This window comes from Lactuca sativa, chromosome 3 (genome assembly GCF_002870075.4).
Source record: "Lactuca sativa cultivar Salinas chromosome 3, Lsat_Salinas_v11, whole genome shotgun sequence".
Taxonomy (NCBI): Eukaryota; Viridiplantae; Streptophyta; class Magnoliopsida; order Asterales; family Asteraceae; genus Lactuca; species Lactuca sativa.
In genome coordinates, this window is record NC_056625.2 from 36,153,411 (window position 1) to 36,168,087 (window position 14,677).

The following is a 14,677-nucleotide window of genomic DNA, read 5'->3' on the forward strand; positions in this document are numbered from 1 at the left end:
CATTAGCAGAAAATACCATTTCATCAGACATCGAATAGAAGAAGGACTCCTCATGGCAAAGATGGTATCATCGGATGAGAACCCGGCAGATCCCCTCACGAAGGGACTGGGTAGGGTTAAGCATCTCCAGCATGCAAGGAACATAGGGCTGAAGGATGATATTAGTTTTAGTAGTTAGACAACTTTGAAAATTGTAAAGTGTAATTGACATTTGATGATGAATAAAAGTTGTGTTTATTTCTGAGTAATGTGTTGCTATCTTTTGTCAATCGTTTACTATTATCTCTTTTGCATGTTTTGACTTCCAGAATATTTATGTTGTGTTTTACATATTATTCAAATTATCCACAGTCGGTCATATGTTGGAAGTAGATATGAATTAAGACTGTCATGAGTTGGTTGTAAAGGTTTAAGATGTTGGACATGGCCTCAACACTCATGAGTGCTCATAAGTTCTAAGTATTGGATTCAACCCACGCTCGCTGGTATCACTTCATGGAATTTATCTCGAGTGATTGTGAGACGGTAATATCATGTAAGCCTTCAAACCTAGAGATATGTCTTGTGGCCTATGAGTTGGTTATGCATTGATCGTATGAATCCACATTGGTAACTCGATGTTATAAAACGTACATTTGTGTGTGATTTAACAAGTAGTAGAACAAGCATATGAGTCGAAGTTTATCTGTTCCTTATTGGATTAGAAGTGATATCTGGGCCCCTCAATGATTTTGTTTTGACCTATGTACCGGGCCCGGTTAGAACTAAATTGATGTGTTCAATTAAGTTCTATGTCAAACAAATCGAAAATCGAGAAACAAACTGTTGGACAATAACTAAGAGATTGTTCCATGTATTTTTCCGGCTGATATCTAGAACAGAGGATTATATGATCACTTATCTTAAATGGTGTATCATCATCTTCTCAGTTCCAAGAGACCTTGAAAAGAGCTACGATTGCTGATCGGTTCCTGAAGTCATACTTGCAGTTATACTTATCAGACTTATCAAAGTGGGAGACTGTTGGATAAGGTGTCTAAGTCCATAACTATATCTGGTATGTACTTGACCCGACCCGACATGGTCCATTTGGGTTGCATGACATCATGCATTTGGATAGACTAAATGAGAGAAATAACACTTGTGGTTTATTAATATATTATAAGTTCTAATATATTAATAGTATTATTTAATTAGTATTGATCAAGAATTAATTTGGAATTAATTAAGTGATCAAAAGAAGACTAATTAAATATATAGGTTGATTATGTAAATCAACCATAACTTGTATAGTGGGCTAAAGGCTCCATGGGTTATCAAGATGGGCTAAGGTCCATAGGATGCTCCATGGATGCTCCATGGGAGTTACAAACCCATAGGTCGTGGAAATGAAGAGCCATGTTACATTAAGGTTTACATGGTGTAACCCTAAGTGTAACACACTATATAAAGATCTTAATATCCACCAAAATCAGCTACACTAGAAAGAAAGAAGGCTAGGTCGATTTTTAGAAGTGTTCTACATTCTCTCAAAGTCATTCCAAAGCACTTGGTGTTGTGTGAAACAATTGAGGCATCACACTTGGGGTGCTAGGATCTCAAGGTTTTCAAGGAATCAAATCAACTACAAGGTATGTAATTCTAGCCATCTTTTATATTTAAAGTTCCCCATGTATGCTAGATAGGGTTATGAACCTTGGAAAAAGTATTTTGCATGTATTTTAGACAAACATAGATCCAAGGTTTCCTAGGGTTGCATGCACACTTAGGAGTGTTAATTTGCTCAAAACCCATCAGAAACAACAAACAGTGGCAATCCACGTTGCTACTACTCCTGCTGCTGTTCCAACCGCCCAAGCACCTGCCAGTAGATATATTGGTACTATTCCAAGGTGCGACAAGTGCAACTTTCATCATCACGGACCCTAACGTGATTTGCAATGCAACAGATGTGGCAAGAAGGGGCACACAACTCGATTTTGCAAGACACCAGCCCAACCCACCAATCAGACTCCTGGAGCGGGTGTTGGTCAGGCCTGTTATGGCTGTGGGGAGACCGACACTTCAAGAGGAATTGTCCCAAAGAAACAACAGCTGGCAACATAAGGAGAGTGATAGCGATGGGCCAGGAGGAGGCGGTTGCTGATCCCACCGTTGTTACGGGTACGTTCCTCCTCGACAACTTTTATGCATACATTCTTTTCGATAGTGGTGCGGATAGGAGTTTTGTTAGTCATGCATTTAATCATCTTATCAATCATAAATCCCAACCTTTAACCGAAACATTTACCGTCAAGATGGCTAACGGAAAGAAAGAGAGCACTAACGACGTATTCATCGTTGTACCCTTACCTTAAACGACCATTCTTTTCCAATCGACCTTATGCCAATTTCCATAAAAAGCTTTGATTTCATCATCGGCATGGATTGGTTGAGCCTCAATCGTGTTGATATCCTTTGTTATGAAAAAGTCATTCACCTCAATCTGCCATCTGGCGAAGCCTTCATTATCTACGGTGATAAACTCTGTTCAAACCTTCGTATCATTTCATGCATCAAAGCCCATAAATATCTGCGAAAGGAGTGCCATGCATTCCCAGCCCATGACGTTAATGAGAAACAAGAAGTTAAAGACCTCGAGAGCATCCCCGAAGTCTGCAACTTTTCTGATGTTTTCCCCGAAGATCTTCCCGGAATTCCTCCCGAGCGCCAAGTCGAGTTCCGAATCAACTTAATCCCCAAAGCTACTTCCGTAGCCAAACACCAAATCAAGTTGGAGAATGATAGATAGAGGAATGGAGGCTCAAAATCGGCTGGAACTCTTCTAGGGTTTCAAGTGACCGATTTCACTATCCCAAGGGGTCCTTATATAGCTGTAAAATTAGGGTTTCAGTTAAATCCCTAACCTGGTTGCTTAAGCCCTAAGCAGCCCATAGGAATCTTCCAGAATCAATCCCTTGGACGAAATCTTATGGGCTATCCATAAGGATTTCATCTACCCTTACTTAAGGGATCCACATCCCAAATTACAATTATCTTAAAATTACAATTTCAGTCCCTTTAATTCATTTAACCTCTTTTGACCACAAAATTAATTCTTGATAAATGTTAATTAAATAAATATGATTTTTCGTTTAATATATTATTCATATAATATATTAATAAGCTATAATAACCTCTTTCTCTATTATTCTTCCAGTCAAGTTGCTTCGGTGAAGGCAACCCAAAAGGGCCATGCTACAATCGGGTTAAGTATATACCAAATATACTTATGGGCTTAGACACTAATCCAACAACAAGACCCTACCAGTCTGGCATACCAAGACACCAAGTGTCCTAAACTGTATATACATACAAAGGAGTTATCATGGACATTGGCATACTTGTACTATAACGGTACTTATTTCCTACTATGCATAGGATATATAGTGGGATACGTGGAACAGTAAGAAACTCACCTGAATCGCAAAACCAAAGAAGCACAGTAGCACTCTAACTCCTTGCACTGATCAATCCCTTGAACCGATTAACACCTAGACAAATAAATCCTCAATCAACAACCTAAATCCTCCAAGTTTGGCCCCAAGTCAAACTGGCTAAAACTCAACGGTCAAGGGTCCACAAAGTCAACGGTCAACTTGGTCAAAGTCAACTACACTCATGGACCCTTCTTAGCCATGTCGTGGGAACGCAAGGACAAAACAATCACATATCTAAACTTCACCACATCGTGGCTATCCATTAGACACATCGTGGTCACTGGCAGAATGCCATTTCTCTCATTAAGAGCTTAATCCGTACAAATCAAGGCTCATACATTCAAATCTACTTCTTCTCAATGACTTAATGGATGAATTTTCAAACTTAATCCATTAGGACTCACTCCAAGGCAAGATCTTAAAACCTAAGTCCATTAAGCTCTTAATATGACCAAAACTTGAACATTGGACCAAAAACACTCAAAAACTTTTTACTCTTGAGAAAATTTTGTAAATTTTATTTTGAAAATCTTCCAAATCCTCATTTTGAGTTCAGATACGCCCGAAGGTGTACCTGAATCCCTCAAACCAAGGCTCTGATACCAACTTGTAACACCCAAATTTTCAAAATAATTTTTCACATTTTATAAAACACATTTCATTCATAATCGTTATAAAACACCATTGTATCACATAGTCAAAACATATCATCACATCCCAAGATCAAAATATAAAAACTCTTTGTGTGTGTAACGATCAAGTTGGCGCCTTCCCGTGATCCTCACTGGTACCTGAAACACATAACACAACACTGTAAGCATAAATGCTTAGTGAGTTCCCTAAAATACCACACATAACACATAACCACTCGAGGCTATAACTCTGTTTGACCCTCTGGTCAATGTGTCTCAGTGGGACCCACCAGTCCCATAACTCTGTGGGCCCTCTGGCCCTAACTCTGTGGACCTTCCGGTCCTAACTCTGTAAACTCTGTAACATACATAGCATAAAGCACATAGAAATCACATCATGCAATAACATACAAATACTCTGTCTCATAACTCTAATTACCACTCTAGGTAGAGTATAGTGAGAAGACTCACCTCGGGTAACTCGGTGAAATCTCGAACTCTGTAAAATCCGATCTAGCCTCCGCCTAATCATATGAAATAAACACTCTAAATCAATATATCTCTCAAGGCTAGTCTATTCCTTCTCTTAGTACTCTCAGAAGGGTAAAAGACCATTTTACCCCTCTCATGTCTCAAAGACCCTAAAGTTGACCAAACCCTAAAAGTCAACAAAAGTCAACTCCCCGGGTTACGCTGGGCGTACCCGGTGTCTTCACAGAAACCGGGGTGCGCGACCCCTTACGTCGCGCGTACTGGGATTACGCCCAGCGTAACTCCCAGTTTCAGACTCTAAGCATTTTGGTGTCTTAATCCGTTAAGACCCACGTCCAACTTCTAGATATGACCACTTATAATCCTCTTAATCCATAAAGTCGGCGACTTTAAGCCTTTGCATGGCTGGACAAGTCACTAACACCCATAATACTCCACTTCCATACACTAGAAAACTCAATACTCATGCATAACCTCATATCCACAACCAAGATGGAAACTTTATGGATTTATAACACAAATAACACTGAAATGGGACAGATCTAGGTCCATGGAGCACATTACACTCATAAAGTCTCCACCTTTGGGACTTTTAACCCTAAAATGGTCCATGAAATCATCTAACCAAAAAGAAGAGGAAAGTTTTGAACTTTATACCTCCAAATGCAGCTCCTTCCTCTGTAGATCTCAGATCCAACCTTGCACTTCAAGCTCTAGCCTCCACAAGCTCCTCTCCTTCTTCTTCACACACATACACCAAGGCACTTTTATCTCCAAAACACTCACTCTCAAGCTAAGGACGACTGGGAGGCTCTCTTAGGGTTATACTCACTGATATGGAGGCTGAGAAATGAGCCTTAGCATCCATTATATAGTGCACAAGTCAAATATTAGGGTTTGCATCTGGACCCATTACGCCCAGCGTAACCCTGGGTACGCCCAGCGTACCCAGGCGAGTCCGCGTCCATATTAAGCGCATGAGTATGTGCAGCGTACTCCCCAGTACGCCCAACGTACTCATTTGCTACAATAATTCTCACAAGGACCACTTTTGACAAATTGACAAAATGGAAGGACATAATAGCTTTACCTGGATTTCGGGATGTTACAAAATAGATCACAAAGTCAGCCGAAGTGGTTTGCTAATTTCTTTCCTTTCACCCCCATAAACCTTCTTTTACTTGGCAAGTTTTACCCCCGAAGTCCCGGTATCATCCCGACACCCGAAGCAAGTCCCGAAGCCCCGAAGATCCCGCAAAATAGAGTTGTCGAGCCGAAATTATGCCCACGAGAAGCCCGGTTTTTGTGAAGATCTCCCGGCTTCATCGAAGAATATTATTTTAAGAACCGTAGTGCTGTCCGATCATCATCTTATCAAGTGAGTGTATATTCCTTTTCTTCTAACACATAGATACAAAGAATTCTCTACAAAATACGTGTTATGTGTTTGTATATTAATTGCTTATTTGAAATAATTGTTGAATGAATGATTTGTACAAGTTTTAAGCTGTATATAAATGTATATATTTTTATCTACTAATATGTTAGGTAGAACATGGGTAGACAGTTGTTGTGTGATGAAATAAAATGATGAGAGGCCTCGATGTTTTTGTTGATCTAGTCATCTAGCGGAGTATTGATGACAACCACATACTCTTTCTAGACTGTCATGTGGAACGCTGGCAGGTTCATAACCTATAGGTGTTGTGAACGATGTGTTCACCGGTGTACTATATCCCCCTCATGGTTGCCTTTAGGACATCTATTGTCAAGGAAACCCCTTTGTAGTAATGTCCATCCCGATGAAAAATCTTAGACTAGGTCCCTTGTGATAGTTTTTGTCTAGGGACATAAAGTGAGGATAACGGGAATAGGTAATCGGGTTATTGTTGGTTGGTGAAATTAAATATAATTATTTATCGTGGGTTGAAAACCCTATATGCTCACCAGGCTCCCAAGCCTGACCCACTCAGTTTTATTTGTATTATAGGTAGTGGCGCGAGAGCATAAGATGGATGCATCATCAAGTTATTTTGTATATAGGCCAGTAGTTGTATATAACTGTTGTAAGGCTTATAATGTGCCATTTATGCTTTTGGTATGTATCGGAACATGACATCCCGAGTTTTGTTATATATGAAAATACATTTCTTTAAGGAATGCTTTGATAAACCTTATTTTATCATGTATTGTTTTGGGGACAAATTCCGCAACTCTTTTAAATCAATGGATTTACTCTGAAATTATTTTAAAAACATAAATGAAACCGGTATTTTCTGGCCGCGAATTTGGGGATGTCACACCAAAACACACATTCTTCATCTTGCATGCCACATCGTGACACTCTATGCGCCACAGAAGGGCATATGGTTTTCCTCAAAAACCATGTCTTAGACTCCTTATATCACCCACGGATCCATTCTAGGAAATGGGTGTTACAATTCACTAACCTTCCATACCATCCACAATTCTACCAATAACAACAACCACAACAATTCACTCAACCCCAACTCCAAGCTTTTTAACAACAACTTTCTCAACAGTTTTAATCCCAACCTTCTCAACCACAACAATTCCAAACACAACCATCTTAAGTCCCATTATATCAATCCCAAACTATAAACCTTGACAATGAGGACGACGAAAGGGTTCATGAAACACAACAACCATCTTGAAGAAGGCAACCAAAAGGAAAAGGTAAAAAAAAAAAAGCTACGGGTTGGAGCAAATAAGAGGAGGAAACTTTGGCGAAAGCTTGGATTTTCATATCCTGTGACTCGATAAGAGGCAACGCACAATCAAGATCATTTTTTTGGAATCATGTTTTGGAGCACTTTCACACGCTATTAAGAAGGAAAACGGAATGGGCCTACGACACACTCAACAAAAAAATGTGTGACCTACGAGCGGCTTGCACCAAGTTTAATAGCATATTTGAATCGAGGGATGAGCATTAGAATCGCCGGCACCGGAACCGGAACCGAAACTGGTAATAAGGTCCGGTTACCGGTTCTCCATTTTTATGATAACCGGTCCTGGTTCTAAAAACCGAAACCGGTTTGACTTTTTTCTTGTTTTTTAAAATGTGAATAACTCACTCATATGAAGTTAGAATTACTTGATTTTTTTTCTACATGTTATTTGGAGTTTGTAATTCTTTTTTGACTGTACAAACATATATTTTGGTTAGATACTGAATCAGACACGTGTCCCGAAAGAAAGAATAACCATGTTGTGTTTTTTATATTTCAATACTTTTTTTTCTTTCTAAATTTGTCCTGCATTTTTAAATGTGCATAACTTATTCATACGACGTCGAAATTACTTCATTTTTTTCCAACATGTAATTTGGTGTTTGTACTTCATTTTAGACTATACCAACACATATTTTGGTTAGATACTGAATCAGTTATAGATCTCGGAAGACAACATATCAATGTTGCATATTTTCTGTTTCAACATTTTGTTTTTATTTTTTGGAATCTGTCCCGCTTTTAAAATGCGCATAATTTACTCATATGAAGTCGGAATTATTTAATTTTTTTTCATCATGTAATTTAGTGTTTGTACTTCAATTTAGAATGTAAAGTCATAATTTGGTTAAATATTAAATCATTTATAGGTTCCGAAAGATAACACATCAACTACAACATTTTAACCAGTTACCATTTGAAAAATAACCAAAAAACCAGGACCGAAACCGGAACCGGTGCTAGAACCGGCGGTCCGCGGTTCCCGGTTCTTATAATATAGGGAAATCGGTTCCGGTTCCGAACTGGTCCGGTTCTAAAGCTCATCACTATTTGAATCAATGGAGGAAACTCGTCGCCGGAAAATAGCAATTACCGATCTTCAAATTATAAACACAGAGCACCAACCGAATCTCGACCCACGAAATCTAATGACGTTTCAGAAAATTCAACAAGTCCGCGAAAAATATGGAAATTTGGTTTTAAGGTTTTTTGATATTTATATTTAATTTAATTTTCTATGTTTTTCTAGTAATTTAGGTTTAAATTCCTATGTTTTTTTAGTTATTTAGGTTTAATATTTTTATGTTTTTATGTGTTTTTAGTAATTTAGGTTTATGCAATGAGTTTTTTTTATGTAATGTAAAATATTTATTTATGCTTATTAATTATGCTATTTATTTATCCTAATGTCATATATATATATATATATATATATATATATATATATATATATATATATATATATATATATATATATATATATATATATATATATATATATATATATATATATATATATATATATATATATGAAGTGATAACTATTTTCAAAGGCTAGTGGTTTGGTAGGGATCATGTAATAGAGATGATGTGATACATAGGTGAGAACATTTTTCTAATGGATTAGTGGTGATCATACATGTTTTACTTAAAGAATAAAAATATTGATTTTCGGATATATGCCTAGTTATATGAATATGTATCCTTACTTTGAATATCTTAATATTTCGGATAATACGCAATTGGACTCTCGAACCAAAAAAGTTGATACTTCGATAGTTGGTAGTTGGTATTATTATTATTTGTTTTTGTGGTACATTTATTTTTATGATAATATTTGTATTTGTTATCAAAACATAAAAATTTATTTTCCTTTTTTTATAAAGAGTAGGACGCTTTCATTCAATGTTTTAAAATTGGATCGACCCACTTGGTCAATCGGTTGGACCGCAACTTGGTGAAGAAAATGGGACATACATGAACATATGTTTGTCTATGTGTGATTAAGATTGAATTGGATGAGTTTACAAAAACTTAGTCGAATCATTGACTCGGAACCTGGGTTAACCCAAACGATTATGCTTTTTAAAATGTTTAGACTTCTAAATTACTAAATTTCCAGCAAAAATTTTGTCACTCAAAACACCACTAGAAGCATCTAGGCATATAGTCGAGGCGAATAACAACTCAAATACTTTGAAAAAACAAATATATATATATATATATATATATATATATATATATATATATATATATATATATATATATATTTTAATATATGTAGGTATGTATAAAATGTATGAAAATTTTGAAAATCGGATCCAATTGTTGAACCGGTTGACCCGTGTGTCAGCTAAAAAAATTTGGTTTTAAAACAATGATATTATTGAATTGAAATACACTCCTTTTCCATATTAAAAATGCGACAACAAAAAAATTTAGCAACAAGCACCTTGGACTCCCACCTTTGAATATTGGACAATATAAATTAAAGGATTAAAATCACATTTGGTCATTTGATTTAGTGGTCATTTTGATCTCAATAAATTTGTTTTAAGTTTTAAAATGTCATTTTTAATTTTTATAAAGGTGATTATTATGATCAACAAAAAAAATTATATAAGGTGATTGAACTTCTTTTTTTTATTTATTTAAGATACAAGAACTTCTCTTATGCTAATTATTAATCATTAAATTTTTTAAATTGTGCTCATTCATTTTTTTTTTACATGTTATTTTTATTGTATTTTTACATGCTTTTATCACAATTTGTCTTTTATAACTTTATTTTTTATTATTTTTTTTATGTTTTTTTCACAATCTATTTTTACAACTTCACTATTTTACTTCGTTTTCATGATTTTTTCGCAAATCATGATTTTTTTCTTTGTTTTTATATGTTTTCCACAATCTGTTTTATAACTTTAAATACTTAGTTCGCCAATAGGGGTCAATTAATCGACTACAATCTTAAATTTATCAATTTTCCAGACATCCAATAGCGTTGCATAATTAGCAGTTTTTTCATCGGATGGTTTACCTATTACACTAGTACCAATATCATTTCTAGTCACCGAGTTTGATAATAGACTGAAGAAAATAATCTTTTGGATCAACAATACCAATAATCAAGCAAAACATATGATCTAATACGAAGATAAAACCAACAACAAAAAAGAGAACAAATAAATAGACAAACGATGACAACAACAAAAATGAAATACTAATAACTACTTGTAATATCATAATCTATAGGCCACCCTCAAGTTTTTTTTTTTTTTTTTTTTTTTTTTTTTTTTTTTTTTTTTTTTTTTGCTAATAATTAGAAGGGTAACAATCCGTGTGATGCATGGATGAGGATCATAAAGTGACTTATACATAATACTTTTATCTATATATATAACAATTTATGTTTCAAAGAGGTTGTACAACATGCATGAAAAACATATCATTGTTTTGCATGGATAAAAAATGGTATGAATGCAAATTACTTTGGAATCACATGTTGCAATAATGGGAACATTATTGTTGCTAATTTTCGAAAAAATTGATATTGCAGGACACAATCATCTTGTTTTCTCTTTTGAAACAAAGTGGTTACAAAGATTGATTCTTATTGATAATAATCTGATAGGAATATACTACCTAATAAACTTAATGATTTGGCTAATTTATAGAAATATGTCTGAAACTCAAACATTCACGTTAAACTTAAATAAATACCAACATAGGGAATAAAGGTCCATGTCAATATGGCAAAAGCCCATCTTCCATAACAGGGTGAAAGATTTATGGATTTTTTCATAGAGTCCTACAGCGGATGCTTGCTTTTATTGTGTTAACGACATGACAAATGCTTATATGACATTGAAGATGCTTGAAGTCTAATGCATGATACTAATTATTGCAAGAGAGAAAAAACATGAGTAGGGTGAATTGCTGGAAATAGTTGTAACGTCTAAGTATAAGCAAACAAGTAATTTCAAAAGCTAAAAAGAAAGTCCTCCGGGAACACTCAAGCATACTTACTCATTATCGAATCCTAATCTCATTCCAGTAAGTTTGTAATTCCACGAAAAGATCAGTCTCATTCTCATTAACCTTCCAATAACGATAAAACAAACGAAGTTGATCCTGCTCAGAAAAGTCACTGGGGTGGATCTGAAAACACTCAAGCTTTCCACACATCTTCTTGAGATCACCATTCAACTTCACATTCCAACACCCACGAATGTCAAGATGCGTAAGCGACTTGCATTTGGTAAGGATTTCAGAAAGACCCCAATCACTAAAACTACCAAAACAGAGTTCAATACGCTGTAGGTTTGGCATGGTGTCGGCTATGGTTTTTGCTTCGGAATTATCAACAGGCCAATAACGTTGTGGAGGAAGGTTTCTTTTCAAGTGAAGTAAAGACTTGCATTGGTTACCGAATGCTGCAAGGCCTTTGGCACTGATCTTGGAGCAATAGTTGATATTCAAAACTCTGAGATTTGGCAGTGGTTTTAGATGATTCAGTACCAGAGTGTCAGTGAATCGACTCAATGGGACTTCAAGCACTTTCAGACATGGACTGCAAGAAAAAGGGGCAAATTAATCATACACCTTACGTACATACACAAAATTGAAATGGTGCGAAAACGTACCAGTTAACCACAGACAAGAATCCGGATGATCCCATACGGTAGACAAACAGTCGTTCAACCGTAAAATTGCTCCGTCGTATCAGCTTATTCACCGCCCGGTTAACCGCACGTAAACTGCGATTGCAACGCCGACACCAGGCCTGAATATCGATATCGATCCAACAGTATGGGCCCGACGCTACTTCCATCCACGGCTTGCACACCAGCGGAACACACCTCGATATTTCTTCCACTGCCAATCTCAAGAAAATCGATGCCAATATATCCGGGTGCAACCCCTCCCACGTCCGCCACTCCGACGGTTTTTCATCAATCGATACCACAACCCCCTTCTTGCTCATCTCTTTCTCTCCGGAAAACTCCATATGCTACTTGAAACAAAAAAATTATGCTTTAAGTGTGTAAGACAGTGTATTTGCACAACTTTCGTGTAAATAAGCAAGCTTTAATACAAGCCTTAAAGTAACTGAAAACCTAAAATGGTGTTAGACCAACAGGAGTAAAACAACTACGCTAGCTGTCATTTACGACTAAGTCATGACTGAATCGTCTTAGAATCATTCTTCGATATATAGATAACTATATAGTCTTCCAGTCCCAAAATTATTATGGTAGACAAAAAAACAAAAAGATTAAAGTAATATTAATTATCATTAATTTTAAATAATAAAATAACAGTTTTTTTTTTACTTTGCATTTAATGTTCAATCAAATGTTTAGTTTGTTAAATAATAATGAGAGGATCTGTCGCCAAACCGCCCCGATTCAGGATGTGAGGATGTGCTACTCCTGTCATCAGGTTGGTCACGTGAAGACCAACTATCCACAGCTCGCTGCCAGGACAAAACAGACCCTAGCGCCGGCTACACTGAGGATTACTGACGGGAGTCAGGGTAGAGCAACGCCCCCTTTAGCAACTTGACATGATGACTTTTGGAGAGAGAGGTTGAATTTATTATTTGAAATAATAAATTGATTTATTGATGTATTATGAAAAGAATATATTAATTAGAAATCATGTTATTTAATTAGTATTTAATCAGAAATTAATTTGGAATTAATTTTGAAATTAAAGAAACTGATTAAAAGAACATATGTTGTTTTGCAAATCATGGATAGTTGTGAAACTGGGCTGGTGAACTCCTTAGAATGGAGTGGACGGAAATCTATAGGTAGGCCCTAGCAGCCCTCAGCTATATAAAAACCTCATAGGCTTAGGATTTTCGGCCAATGCTTGCATCTAGAGAACCCTAGCCGAAAGTCTTAGTGCATTCCTCCTCTCTCCTCTCATCCATTTGCTAGTGGTGTTTGTAAGCCATTAGATAAAACATCCCAAAAATACGACCCGGAAATTTCATTTTAAATATAACAAAAATCATAAAACTGAGTATCACATAATAAAATCATGCATTGCGTATCCCAAAACCATACTAAAATACTGTGAGAAAAACTGTGTCACAACTGTATCAAACATATCTAAGAAACTGAATCAACTCCCAGGACAAAAACTGAAGCTGTGGTGTGTGCGATGTCATCACCCCGAGCTCTTCCCTTTACTTGCGGAAGTACCTGAAACCAAAAACTGAAACCGTAAGCACGAAGCTTAGTGAGCTCCCCCAAACTACCACATACCACACAATAACAAATAAAGCACATATTGGGCCTTGCCCACTGCATCGGACCGAAGTCCGGATCTGACTGCATCTGACCGAAGTCCGGAACTAACTGCATCGGACCGAAGTCCGGAACTGACTGCATCGGACCGAAGTCCGGAACTGACTGGGACCTTGTCCCCTGCATCGGACCGGAGTCCGGAACTAACTGCATCGGACCAAAGTCCGGAACTGTCTGAACATAGCATAACATAAACACGTATTTGCTAACATAACACACATACTGCATCGGACCGAAGTCCGGAACACATAGCACAAAACATGCTTGAATCACAAAGACATCAAGCACTCTAACTACTGCATCGGACTGAAGTCCGGAACTACTGTTAACTAAACGGGCCGGCATTGTGGCCGTAGACCCGTTCTTACTGGAAGGGAACTCACCTCGTGAACTGGCTGCTGTGTGTATGGCTCTGGAAGCTATCTGCTGCTGCTCTGGTATCTCCCCGGCTACAATTCCATAAACACACTCAATCAAATACTAATCATTGCATTGGGGTAAACTGACTCTTTTACCCCTGCTCAAAGTCAACTCTCCCGGTCAAAGTCAACCTACAGTTGACCTGACTCGCCGAGTTGGGCCGCCAACTCGCCTAGTCTCTATTCTCACTTCTCAACCCTACTCGCTGCTACTCGTCGAGTATGGCATCGACTCGACGAGTTCCCTTTCGATTCAAAAACTCAGGCAATCTGCATCTGACTCGCCGAGTCGTATAAACAACTCGACGAGTTGTTCTTGAGCTAAGAAGATTGCCTTGGACTCGCCGAGTTGTATGAACAACTCGTCGAGTCCCTCCATCACTGAGTCTGACCTTCAACTCACTGAGTCCACTCTACTACTCACTGGTCCCCACTCGTCATCACTCAAAAGGGGAAAATCGGGGACTTGCGACTCGACTCGCCGAGTCGCATGCATGCAGCTACTCTAAACTCGATTCTGCTTGAATCCAGTGTTTAAAACTTATAGATCTGGGCTCCCTTAGCTCGATTAACACGTAAAGA

General features: G+C 37.2%; 1 protein-coding gene across 1 annotated transcript; it reads right to left on the reverse strand.

The window, feature by feature from the left end:
- Window positions 1–11,233: 11,233 nt before the first annotated feature.
- Window positions 11,234–12,608, reverse strand: LOC111917185 (F-box protein FBW2). Its single transcript, XM_023912841.3, has 2 exons — window positions 12,003–12,608; window positions 11,234–11,929 (listed from the first exon to the last, which is right to left on the reverse strand). The coding sequence occupies exons 1-2, from the start codon at window positions 12,365–12,367 to the stop codon at window positions 11,389–11,391; spliced, it is 906 nt and encodes a 301-aa protein (XP_023768609.1). The 5' UTR covers window positions 12,368–12,608; the 3' UTR covers window positions 11,234–11,388.
- Window positions 12,609–14,677: the final 2,069 nt, after the last annotated feature.